Source organism: Gorilla gorilla, chromosome 12 (genome assembly GCF_029281585.2).
Source record: "Gorilla gorilla gorilla isolate KB3781 chromosome 12, NHGRI_mGorGor1-v2.1_pri, whole genome shotgun sequence".
Classification (NCBI taxonomy): Eukaryota; Metazoa; Chordata; class Mammalia; order Primates; family Hominidae; genus Gorilla; species Gorilla gorilla.
Genome location: NC_073236.2, coordinates 40,375,114 through 40,387,930, shown reverse-complemented (window position 1 = coordinate 40,387,930; position 12,817 = coordinate 40,375,114). Strand labels below are relative to the sequence as shown.

At 41.3% G+C, this 12,817-nt stretch overlaps 1 protein-coding gene across 1 annotated transcript in view; it reads right to left on the bottom strand.

Annotated features, from left to right (window-relative positions):
• Positions 1 to 593: 593 nt before the first annotated feature.
• SLC9A4 (solute carrier family 9 member A4) overlaps positions 594 to 12,817 on the bottom strand; it is a 60,742-nt gene continuing 48,518 nt past the window's right edge. Inside the window, exons 10-12 of the mRNA XM_004031534.5 lie at positions 9,401 to 9,532; positions 8,209 to 8,296; positions 594 to 2,230 (exon numbers count right to left, since the gene is read on the bottom strand). Coding sequence (XP_004031582.1) covers positions 1,872 to 2,230; positions 8,209 to 8,296; positions 9,401 to 9,532 — 579 coding nt within the window. The 3' untranslated portion in view covers positions 594 to 1,871. The remainder of the gene's footprint in view (positions 2,231 to 8,208; positions 8,297 to 9,400; positions 9,533 to 12,817) is intronic.

The following is a 12,817-nucleotide window of genomic DNA, read 5'->3' as shown; positions in this document are numbered from 1 at the left end:
GTGATGATGAGCATTTTTTCATGTGTTTTTTGGCTGCATAAATGTCTTCTTTTGAGAAGTGTCTGTTCATGTCCTTCGCCCACTTGTTGATGGGGTTGTTTGTTTTTTTCTTGTAAATTTGTTTGAGTTCATTGTAGATTCTGGATATTAGCCCTTTGTCAGATGAGTAGTTTGCGAAAATTTTCTCCCATTTTGTAGGCTGCCTGTTCACTCTGATGGTAGTGTCTTTTGCTGTGCAGAAGCTCTTTAGTTTAATTAGATCCCATTTGTCAATTTTGGCTTTTATTGCCATTGCTTTTGATGTTATAGACATGAAGTCCTTGCCCATGCCTATGTCCTGAATGGTAATGCCTAGGTTTTCTTCTAGGGTTTTTATGGTTTTAGGCAATCATTAAAAAGTCAGGAAACAACAGGTGCTGGAGAGGCTGTGGAGAAATAGGAACACTTTTACACTGTTGGTGGGACTGTAAACTAGTTCAACCATTGTGGAAGTCAGTGTGGCGATTCCTCAGGGATCTAGAACTAGAAATACCATTTGACCCAGCCATCCCATTACTGGGTATATACCCAAATGACTATAAATCATGCTGCTATAAAGACACATGCACACGTATGTTTATTGCAGCATTATTCACAATAGCAAAGACTTGGAACCAACCCAAATGTCCAACAATAATAGACTGGATTAAGAAAATGTGGCACATATACACCATGGAATACTATGCAGCCATAAAAAATGATGAGTTCATGTCCTTTGTAGGGACATGGATGAAATTGGAAATCATCATTCTCAGTAAACTATCCCAAGAACAAAAAACCAAACACCGCATATTCTCACTCATAGGTGGGAATTGAATAATGAGATCACATGGACACAGGAAGGGGAACATCACACTCCGGGGACTGTTGTGGGGTGGGGGGAGGGGGGAGGGATAGCATTGGGAGATACACCTAATGCTAGATGACGAGTTAGTGGGTGCAGCTCACCAGCATGGCACATGTATACATATGTAACTAACCTGCACAATGTGCACATGTACCCTAAAGCTTAAAGTATAATAATAATAATAAAAAAAGAAAAATAGCTTTATACCCTAGGGTAAAATTTCACACCCTACAAATGCACCCCTTATAATTACTTGTTGTTAACATCATTGCTATTAAACTCTGTTTATTGCTGTTTTGTTTCTAATATTCATTTTTAAAATAAATATTTCAATTATGAAATAGACCGTAAACCCATTGTTCACAGATTAATCCTATAGTATGCATCACATCTATCATTGCTACTGATTAAATAAAGCAAATTCATAACAAATTTTATCTCTGATAAAACATAATTATTGCATATTGAATATGAAATCAAAATCAAATTAGTTTCAGTTTGGAGGGAGGACAATCCGACTGTGAACTCACCATGCAACCTTGGACTACATGTCCTTGTCTGTAAACACAAGGGGCTGAGTCAGGTGACTTCAAAGTCTCTTCTAGTTCTATCTGATTATAAGTTGCATATGCATATTGGCAATGTGAATTACTGATTAATCACACTTGTATTTCAATATATGGCTTGGATCCAATGCTTTTGATAGAAAGTTCTTAGGAATTCTTAGTGACTAATTCCTGGGGTGGTCAACTTCTCTCACTCACAGGGAATTCATCTAAAGGTACCCCACAATAAGTACATGGCAGAGCCTGAAAGTTTGCTCCCAGTCCTTGGAAAAAATCTTCCTGCTGCTTATAGATCCATGTTTAATAGCTTCAACACAGCAAACTCAATAGCTCTCTTCTGAATTCCAGAAATCCTCCTTTCACAGTTATAGGAAGACAGACTCTTGAGAAACACCAAAACAATCTTGTGGACAATAACACTATTTTTTTTGGAGCAAAGGACTATGGGACCTGTGATGGTCCCTGCCGTGTCCATGGTCAGCTGTCCACCTCGACCGAACCTCAACCAAAGAGGCCTTGCCCTCACTCTCCCCTCCAGACTCACCCTCCTCATCCACTGCATGAAACAGAGGTTTGGGTCTTAAGGCCACCCTCCTTACTCCACCCAAGTACTCTTCTTGGCTTGTGTTTCTTTGATAACCAAAGCTGAATGCCTTCCTTCCTCTGTGTAGGCTCTTCATTGGTATTATTTCTTGTGCCTCTTTCTTCTGAAGTGACCCTATCCGAGAGCATGCGCTGAACGTGATGGATGGGGATCCTGGATCACTGCTGTCATCATCTAGGAAAACATCATGGCAAGAAGGGGAAAGAACAAGACTTCAGTTCAGAGTTAAGACTTAATATCCACATGGCAGGAACTCAGAGTGAAGCAAAGCTCCTCCTGAGATTTCAGCTCTACACTCAACTTTCTTATCAGCACAATTTTTCCTTCTCGAGGACACTGCCCCAAGCAGATGGGAGGACAGAAGCTATAAGTGCAGTGTCATAAATAAATAGAAATGCATGCAAAATGGTGTATCAAGCCAGTCTCCCCAGGTAAGTAAGGTAGTGTCTTTTTACAGAATCAGATCAGTTGGCCATAGACATAAACCATGGGACACAAAGATGCTTGGTCTTGTCCAAAGCCAATGCTACACACAGGTTATGTGGTGCAGCCATCTGAAAGTGGCTGCTTTTATCTTGGTTTGCTTTTTAATCAGTGGTTACCAGAAAGCATTACATCTGAGTTCCAATCTTTGATATAGAAAAAGTCAATCCTGGAGAAAGGGGGATAGAAGGGAGCCACAGCAGAGACCAGGGCGTGACCGGATGCCCTCCTTTCAGAGGACTAAGCAGGTGACAGACTGTGACTGGCACTTGATGGGAACTTCCCTTTCCTGATAATTTACTATATGCTTGTCACTGTGCTAATCCTTTTACATATATCATGCCATTGAATCCTCACAGCGGCCCTTTTGGGTGAGTAAAGTTATGAATCTCACAGGTAAAGTGGCTGAGGTTTCGCGAGGTTAAGCAATGCTCAATATCATAAGCTGGTGAATATGGGACCAGAGTTTGAGCAGAGCCTACCCAGCTTCAAATCCACTTCTTACCATCAGGTCTCCTTGCTGTATCCTTGGTGTATCCACGTGTAAGAGGGAGGGCTACCTCATGAGAGGGGAGCCAGCAGCTGTCTATGCAATGTCCCCTCTTGGATTCTCTTCCAGACCCCTAACCGATGCCTGGGACATTGCCTTGTCCCCACTTCAATGTGCACACATATTCAAAGGAATATTTCTCACATATATCATTTACTCTCACTTCTTCAAAGTCTTAGCCTTATAAATTTATTTTCCCTTTAAAAATTCTCCTAAGAATTTAGGTATTTTCTAGAAAAAAATTAGCCGGGCGTGGTGGCGGGCACCTGTAGTCCCAGCTACTCGGGAGGCTGAGGCAGGAGAATGGCGTGAACCTGGGAGGCAGAGCTTGCAGTGAGCCGAGATCGCGCCACTGCACTCCAGACTGGGCGACAGAGCTAGACTCCGTCTCAAAAACATAAAAAAAAAAAAGAATTTAGGTATTTTATATTTAAATCTGAAAGCCATGTTCTTTCTCTCATTCTCCCTCCTAAAAAAACAAAACAAAAACTCCGTATCTAGAATGAATATGCCCAAAGATTTACACTTGAAAAAATGTATTTAGAATGTGGGACACCTGAAAATCTTAAAATATCCTGTTCAATAATGTTTTTCTAAAATGTGACCAAATTATACTAAGAAGCTAACTTGGAAATTGGCCAAAGGAGACCAACTTCTTTCAATAAAGAAAACATTAATTAATATATCTATATATCTGTCCATTTTTTTTCTCTGACTCTCCTTTAACATGTGCTTTACAACAAGGCCTGGGACCGGTCCCTTTGGATCCTTGATGCTTGAAGCACTAGCTAAGGAAACAATGGCCTGGAGGCTTCTGCCCCCAAACCCTGTTCTTTCACTCCAACCTTTCCTGTTGAGTGCTCCATCAGTGGACAGACCCTGGTCACTGTTTTGGTTTCCTGATCACCCTCTGGGTTATTTTACAGTGGACTCCAAGCTCTAGGAAGAGGCATGGGTATGTGACTTGCAAAGTTTCACTCGGCTTAGAGCTGCCCAAAATTGAAGGAATAAGTTGGCTGGAAAGCAGAAGGTAGAAAAAGGAAGAGTGAGGACTGTGTTTTGTCCTTTTCACATAACTCTCCTCCACATGGGCACCCAGGTAGTGCAGTTCCAGGCAGAGCAGTGGATACTTTGGCAACAAAATCTGAGTATCTGTTCTTTTACCTCCCACCTGACCAAAAGCCTTAACTTCTGGACATGGGCACCCTGGCATGAAAGGAGAAATAAGGAAGGTGCTTCTGCTCAGCACAGGGCGGGCCCCAACACACAGAGAATGAACTGCCTGATGCAGGATACACTGTTCAGACACCCAGACTCGGAGTGCAACACTCCCCACCTCCACATTTTTTAAACTTGTGGTAAAATATACATAACATAAAATTGACCATTTTAACCATTTTTTTCATCTAACTATAAATAAGTGTACAGTTCATTGCATGAAGTGCATTCACATTGTCATGTTACCATTGCCACCATTCATCTCCAGAGCTTTTTCATCTGCCTTGATGCACATGGATTCTAAGCAGCCTCAGGTCATATAAGAGGTTTCCAGTCAAGACCTCTCTACTTATAACACCAAGTGAGCCCTAAAGGCAAAAGAGCCCTGGAAAAGCATGTGAAGTCCCCCAAACCAGCATGGAGCTCCAAGACATCCAGAACAAGAAAAGTCCTGACCCTGGAGGGCAAGGGGAGAGCTAGGAAGGGAAGCATTCTCCAAGTTTCAGGTGGGTTAGCCAGGGACTGCTTGCCTGCAGAACATGACTCTCCACTGTCTCCGCTAGATCCCCTCCAGCCATTCTCCTGGTGCAGAAAGACTTTGGGTTTGGAGAGAAGGATTCCAATGATCAATTGTGCTTGGTTACACATTGAGGACTATCTCAGCCTTATCCTGATCACTATTATAATCCTTTTTAAATGTATCATGGTTTATTATTTTTCATAAATCATAACCACAGAAATGACAAATTATTCACAGTAGAGTTAATTCCAAGCAAGCCAGAAATGAGTCTGCATAAATAGGCATAAGTTTCCATGACAAATAAGAACAAGTATATAAAATCCTGCAGACATATTGCAGAGCACTGATTTCCCATCTTTAAAACTTATTAAAGAAAACTGCTAACATAAGTGCTATTTCATTACTTTTCCCTCAGATTTCTAGTTTAACCACTGTCTTTGTTCACCTGGATGAAACTTAGAACCAGTCGAGTATATTTGAAAGAAAAGAAATCATTGGGACTAACAGTTCATTCCAAGTCTGAAGTAATTCATGTAGAACTGACATAGTGAAGCGTTGTCTTTCTTTCCAAGAACATCTGTATTTACCCATGTCAAGGCTTCTTTAAGTCCCTAAGTAGTAATAGTAATAATGACTAATATGTCTTGCACATCTGCTTGGTTCCAGACTCTGCTCTAGCAGCTTTATGTACCTGTTCATATGTGTATCCTGCATGTATGAGACTGGCTTCACATCAGGACAATACAATTGCATATGGAGGGAACCAATATCATCCTCTTTATAGACCGGAAATGACAGTGTGGAGAAGTAGAATTTTATTTTTCCTTCATATATATCCTGTCTATTTTTTCCTGGCATTTTATGGCTTTGACTGAAAGTGTGACTGAGGTATCCTTTAGTGAGGACATCCATTAAAAGGCTAGGATCCTGTGACCTATTTATTAGTCTAGTGAATAATGTATGTGTGTTTCCAAATGTTAAACAACTCTCAAATTCTGGAATAAACCCCACTTTGCAAGGTGTATTGTACTTTTAGTGTTTTGCTGTATTTTGTTTATAATGCTTATTTAAGATTTGTTCAAATGAATCTGCTCCGTGGTCATCTCCTGCTACCATAGGCATGCAGTATTGATGCTCCTCTCTTAAGAAATAACTGTCGTCCAGGCATGGTGGCTCACACCTATAATCCTAGCATGTTAGGAGGCGAGGCAGGAGGATCCCTTGTGCCCGGGAGTTAGAGATCAGCCTGGGCAACATAGGGAGACCCTGTCCCTTTTTAAGTTTTTTTTCTAAAAAAATTTAAATTAAAAAAAAGAAAAAGAAAGAACTATGACACTTTCTTGTTTTCTCACTCAAATAACAAAAATAGTGCCAGGTAATTTGTACCAGGAAGATTGTTTAAAAAAATTAAACTATCGGCCAGACTCGGTGGCTCACGCCTGTAATCCCAGCACTTTGGGAGGCTGAGGCAGGGGGATCACCTGAGGTCAGGAGTTCAAGACTAGCCTGGCCAACATGGTGAAACCCCGTCTCCACTGAAAATACAAACATTGGCCGGGTGTGGTGGCACATGCCTGTAATTCCAGCTACTCGGGAGGCTGAGCCAGGAGAATCGCTTGAACTCAAGAGGCAGAGGTTACAGTGAGCCGAGATCGCTCCACTGCATTCCAGCCAGGGTGACAGAGAGAGACTCATCTCAAAAAAATTAAAAAATCGTTGGCAACATATAGAAGAGAAAATGGATGATATCCTTGTTATATAGGCTTCTTCAAATTCATCTCAAGAAAATCAACAACCAAATAGAAAAAAACAAAACAAAAAACGAGCAAAGGCAGGAACAGAAAACTTCACCCCAAGAAATATCATTGTTTCCAAAATGTGAAAGATGTTCAACTTCACTAAAAATCAAAGAGATTCATATGAAAATTAAATCTGACATATAAATTTTATGCTACGATATCACAGATTACTCAAAAGTTTGACAACATCCCAGTGGTATTATGGAAAGATCATTCTTACAGACTGTTGTTGTGAGGGCAAATTAGTGATATAATCTTTTGTGATGGTGTTTTGACAATATATGTAAAAATTTAAATCTATATGAATTTGATCTCAAAATTTTACTTCTAGGAAAATATACTAAGGGAATAATTGCTTATTTGTGAAAATACCAGTCACAAGTGGTCCAGAGTCCTTAATATGTATCATTGTTTATATTTATTAAAAGTTGATAATACCTTAAGTATTTATTAATTAGGAATTAGCTTAATAAGCTTTGGTACATGCATATAATTATTATTAACTCATTAAAAATGAGTATTAGATCCACATCTATTGACATGGAAACCTAGGTACAACATTTGTTCAGTGAACTAGGCAATTTATAAAGATTGCAAAACAATGACTATACTTTGCTTTTATGTATAATACAATGCAATGCTTTTGTGATTTTTTTGTGGAGGGAGGTGTCAGTATGGGTAGTGTGGGATCAGGCAGGTATAGGAAGAATTCTAGAAGGGTGCTCACCAAAACATTCTATGGTGATCATACCTTGGCATTAGGGTTGCAAAGGCTTTTAACTTTCTTTTTTTATGCTTTTCTCTACTGAATGATTTTGATTTTGTATCAAGTATGTTTTTAAATCAGAAAAAAAGTTTCATTTTGAGGTAATTACATATACTCCTTAAAGATTAAATACTAAAATCCTTTATGTTTAGTTTACGTGAATTTCCAACATGATTTTAACACTTAAAAATTAGGAAAATAAAAATAGATAACATGGCATATTACATATTTTATGTCACCTTTTGCTAATAGCAAATCATTTTATACACATATAAAAATAGTAACTGCTTTTATTAGAATAATAAAGTTTCAATAATTCTAAGAATTCCACTTAATAATTAAATATTAAATGGAAAACATTTAATCAGTAAATCTGGTGAAATCATTTTAGTGAAATTAAACCAGCTTTGGAGAACTCTGCTCATATTTAAATAGTGGGTGAATATTAGAACTTCAATGAAACACTCCTTTCACATTTCTTCAAGATGAGATCAAATTATGACCCTTGGTCTCTATCTGGCCTACTTCCTCTTTGTGTATGGCCTGTCAGCTACAAATGGTTAGTACATTTTTAAGGGACTGAAAAAAATTAAAAGGAGATAATATTTCATGAAAATAAAAATTATATGAAATTCAAATTTCAGTGTTCATAAACAAAGTTCTGAGTTTCAACTATAAAAGAAGTTGTTTTCTTCTTTTTCTTATCATATAAGTAACCTACATAATGTTCTTAATGTTGCCTCTTGGCCCACACCCCCAGATATTTACCACCTGACTCTACAGAAAAGCAGCAGAGCAGCCAGGTGTGCAGCTTACCTGAGAACCCAGCAGCCCTTGTGTCTCTTCCCGCAGACTGAGGATTCCCGTAGGGGAAGGAGAGGTAGCGGATATTCTTGGTGCCAGCCTGTGGGTAGCAAGTAGAAAGAAAAAGCAGAATAAGCTGTCTCAATTAAGAGCTTCACATGGCAAATAAAGGGCCAGACACTGTGGCTCGCGCCTGTAATCCCAGCACTTTGGGAGGCAGAAGAGGGCGGATCACCTGAGGTCAGGGTTTCAAGACCAGCCTGGCCAACATGGTGAAACCCCATCTCTACTAAAAATACAAAAATTACCAGGGCGTGGAGACGGGCACCTGTAATCCCAGCTACTCAGGAGGCTGAGGCAGGAGAATCGCATGAACCCGGGAGACAGAGGTTTCAGTGAGCTGAGATCGCGCCACTCACTGCACTCCAGTCTGGGTGACAGAGCGAGACTCTGTCTCAAAACTAATATAATAGAATAAGGGGAAGAACACAGACCTGTTCTGTGACATCTTGTTTGGATAGCTGGCTTTTAGTTTTTTTGTTTTGAGAAAGCAGAACACGCCAGTCTCCAATATGTATTTCCTTCCCCTCTCATGATAAAATAGACCATTAGCAACCTTTCAAAGTTACTCTCGTATCCCCACTGAGGTTAGGTTTGAGATTAGGGTCTGCTTCTCACCCAGCCTCCATTCAAATTGCCAGTAAGACTGGTTTGTTATGGCCTCCAATGGGAAGAGTGCAGGAACACAGTGGCTGATGTGAAGGTGAGCCCAGGAGTCTTGGTAACAACCAATCCCTTCCTATGCCTTCTTGGGAGAGAAGTAAGCATCCTGGGGTCAGAGGGTCTGGTCCAGACCCAGACTCCATGGTGACCAGGTACTGACCATGAGGACTGAAGGGCATGGTCAGTACCTGGTCACCATAAGGTCTGGGTCTGGACTCATAGCACATCAAGTGTGTGGCAGTCCCTGACCCACTGTGGAGGGAAGCACCCTATGGGCAGATGCCTTGGGGCCCTGAACCCAGAGAAAAAGGTTGCTCTGGTGTCCTGCACTCTTGCTTTAGTATCTCTCAGGTAACAAGGTAGGGTTTTGTTTGTTTAAACATCGATGGTCATGCACGTGAGATCCTGTACAGGAACAGGCTCAGCAGATGACAAACACTTGCAGACTGAAGGAATGTCCCAGTCCCCAGCCCCAATGTACCGGCTTTCCCCAGGGCAGGCTGTGGCCTTTCCTCATGCTCTCCCTTAAGGTGTTCTGGCGGCGGATCAGAATCTCTTTAGCCTGCTTCTCACTTGTTTGGGGTTTGAGGTTGTATTTGTTGTAGGACAGGGTCTGCAGAGAAAATGGAATGTCAAATACGTAAGGACTCCTCCATACAACTTGCAGCCAAGGAAGCCATGGAAACATCAGGAACCTAAGACCAGGAGAACAGGTGAGCACCTTGGAGGTCAGCTAAGCATTTGCCTTGATTACGAATGAACAAGCCTCAGCCCCAAGAAGAAAAGTCTATGACCCCAGGTCACTGCTTTCAGGGCGGAGCTGTGGCTAGAGCCTCTGCCTTCTGCTCTAATCCTTACAGAGGTCTTTCTCTTAGTTACCCACAGACTTGGCCTGCCCCTTACATACACTTTCCTTTCCAGGTCATGTTTTTGATGCCAGGCCAGTGAGTTTAATAAGAAAGGAAAATATCTAAACTACTTTGGGAATTTCCATAAGGCTGTTGTTTTTTAATTTTGCCAATTAAGGATACCTACACAAGCAAGCACACACACACACACAATTCCTATCACCATTATCATCAATTCAGGAAGAAAGTCTCTTAACCAAAGTCACAGGAAAAACATAATTTGAGATTTAAAAAAAAACAGTCCTTCAAATTGAATCAATTTAGCTTTATGAGAATGTCTTCCTTGTCCTTTACCCCAGACCAGTGGAAACTTGTCATGGACCCTAGGCCAACATTAGTCAGTCCTCAGACAGATGTTTGCAAAATGCTTAACTGAAATTTCTTCTCCCTCTTGGTGCTCACTAAAGGTCCACCAGCAAATGCTCAGTTTGCCAGAGGTCAGTAGGTGACACACTGTATGCACTGATAAACCACAAAGTCCTGGAGGATGATAGGATTGGGACAGCAGGGGCTCTCCCTCCCAAGTGACGGATGCTGTAATAGGGATAGTCAGTTTCACTTCAATAGAGAAAATGTTCTATGTGCCAAGTGCTGTGGAAGGCACAGGATTACATAAGTGAGTAAATTAGAATTACAGTCTTCAAAAGGCTTACAGTTTCCTGGAGAAGTCAAATCAATAGGGATAAGATGCTATGCATGCAGCTAAGTGATAAGATTCTGGGATCATCGGGGGTCATAGAGTACAGGCAAAAGGCACTTCATCCAGTCTTGGATGGGAAAGGTTCAGTGTACTGAGATAAGTCTTGAAAGATGAGTGAGTGTTATCCTGGGAATAAATTCCAGGAAGAGAAAACACATGAGCTAAGACATCAGCTGGTAACCACCTTGGAGGTGAGAGAACAGTCAGAGGATGTGCTGGAAAAGAGCCAGGAATGAGTCTGTTACCATAAAAGAATGGGGTGCTTTATTCAAAGTGTGTGAGAGGTGAGACTGGAGGGGCATGGAGGGGCTGCGGCCAGGCCACAGGCAGCCTGCCAAGGAGTAGAGGCTCCATTTTCCAGGTCATGTGCTTTTTAGGAGGGTGCACACACTCCAAAAAGTGCCACAAGATGCCGCACAGGGTGAGAAAGAAAATACTGATACTTCTATCTCTATTGATTTTTATCCAAACAAATACAAAACAGATTAAGCTCTATTAGTACTTAATGTATGAATTTATAACGGGCCCTCACTCAGTCCATACATGAGACGGTCAAGGCAACAAGGGATTGACAATGGCGTCCTCATCGGTTTCACCGGCTTGCAGTTCATTGTTTGTGTTTCAGTATATGTGCATCCAATTAAGTAGATTTGTGGTTTCCATTAGCTATTAACTAAAGTAACCCTCACAAAACAGATAATTGTATAAAAATAGTGTCGTAAAGAAGGTGTAAACTGGACTGCCAAGGTGGCTCACACCGGTAATCCTAGCACTTCAGGAGGCCAAGACAAGTGGATCACTGAGCCCAGGAGTTTGAGACCAACCTGAGTAATATGACTAAACCCTATCTCTACAAAAAATCCAAAAAAAGAAAAAAATGCTGGGTGTGGTGGTGTGAACCTGCGGTCCTAGCTACTCAGGAAGCTGAGGTGGGAGAGTCGCTTGAGTCTAGGAGGTCAAAGCCCCAGTGAGCCATGATCATGCCACTGCACTCTAGCCTGGGTGACAGAGTGAGAGTGACAACTGTCTCCAAGGGAAAAGAAAAGAAGGCATAAACTGAAGGCCAAGGGAACAATGAGGGAAGGGTAAATCCAACTTTCTCCTTCTCCTGATGGAAGCTCTTTATCATCCACTTTTGGCAAATTAACAGATCTGACAAGAATTTGCCCCAAAAAGTTGAATTTTGAAGACATTTTGAAATATGAATTCTTGTCTATCATTAGTAATGATACACCTCAACCTATGTGCATTTTATACATTGAAATATTAAAAAATGGTAACATGACACTGTCGTGAAAAATAACACAAGAATTAGGAATATAGAGACAAACTTTCACAATTGTTTATCAATTTTAAAATCATGCAAAACTGAATTCAGTGTGTGTGTGTGTGCATGTTTGTATACATACAATGTATTGCTAGTAGGATTTCCTACACCTAGACTTGGGAGGAGGCTGCACTTTATAAGGAACACTTGGACATTTGGCTTCCCTTTCACCTCCCATAACCTCCCGTGACCCACGTGCTTCTCTATTTTGCCTATCTGCAGGGAGCATAGAAGGCTCTATACATATAATGTCCATGCAAGTGTCTTCGCTCCTCTCCCTCCATTTCTGTGTTATAGTGGAGCTTGCATTTCCCACTGGACCTTGAGCCTTAAAGGAGAATGAACTTTGTCTTTTTCAGTGCAGTGTTCCTGATGCCCGGCGCATTCTAGATGTCTATTAACTATTTGCTAAAGGAAACTGAAATTGCTCTTTTCCTTTGAAAGTATGTAGAAATTCTGAGAGTGATCTGATTATCCAGGCTTCTCGGGAATCACCCATCAATCTGTGACCTATCCTGGAGGTCTGGGCTGAAGCCAGTTTCTTCTCTTGTAAGATTAGTAACAGTGTTTCTCAATCTCCATCCCCACTGTGTTTCAGAGAGCTTCTTCTGTGGTTGTCCTACCGGGAACCTCCAGAGGTGAGTCCCTTAAGTTTTCCACCCATGAAGATTCTGTCCTGGGTGTACTGAGTCGAAGGACTTCAAACAGAATTGGCTGGAGTCCTCCTAGGAGCAACAGACCCAGCAGGGACAGCTCAGTTTCGGATCAACTGTGCATTAGTGTCGCACAGAGTCAAACTCTGCATTCATCCTGGTCCTGCTCTGAGGTCCCGATGCCCAAGATGGCCTCTTTCAAGATGTGAACAATGAGAAACGCCCTGGCTACCAGGCCTGCATCTATCACCCAGGCTAGAGACTGCAGGATGGCTAATGTACACCCTTTGTGACATTCCTCAAAAATGTA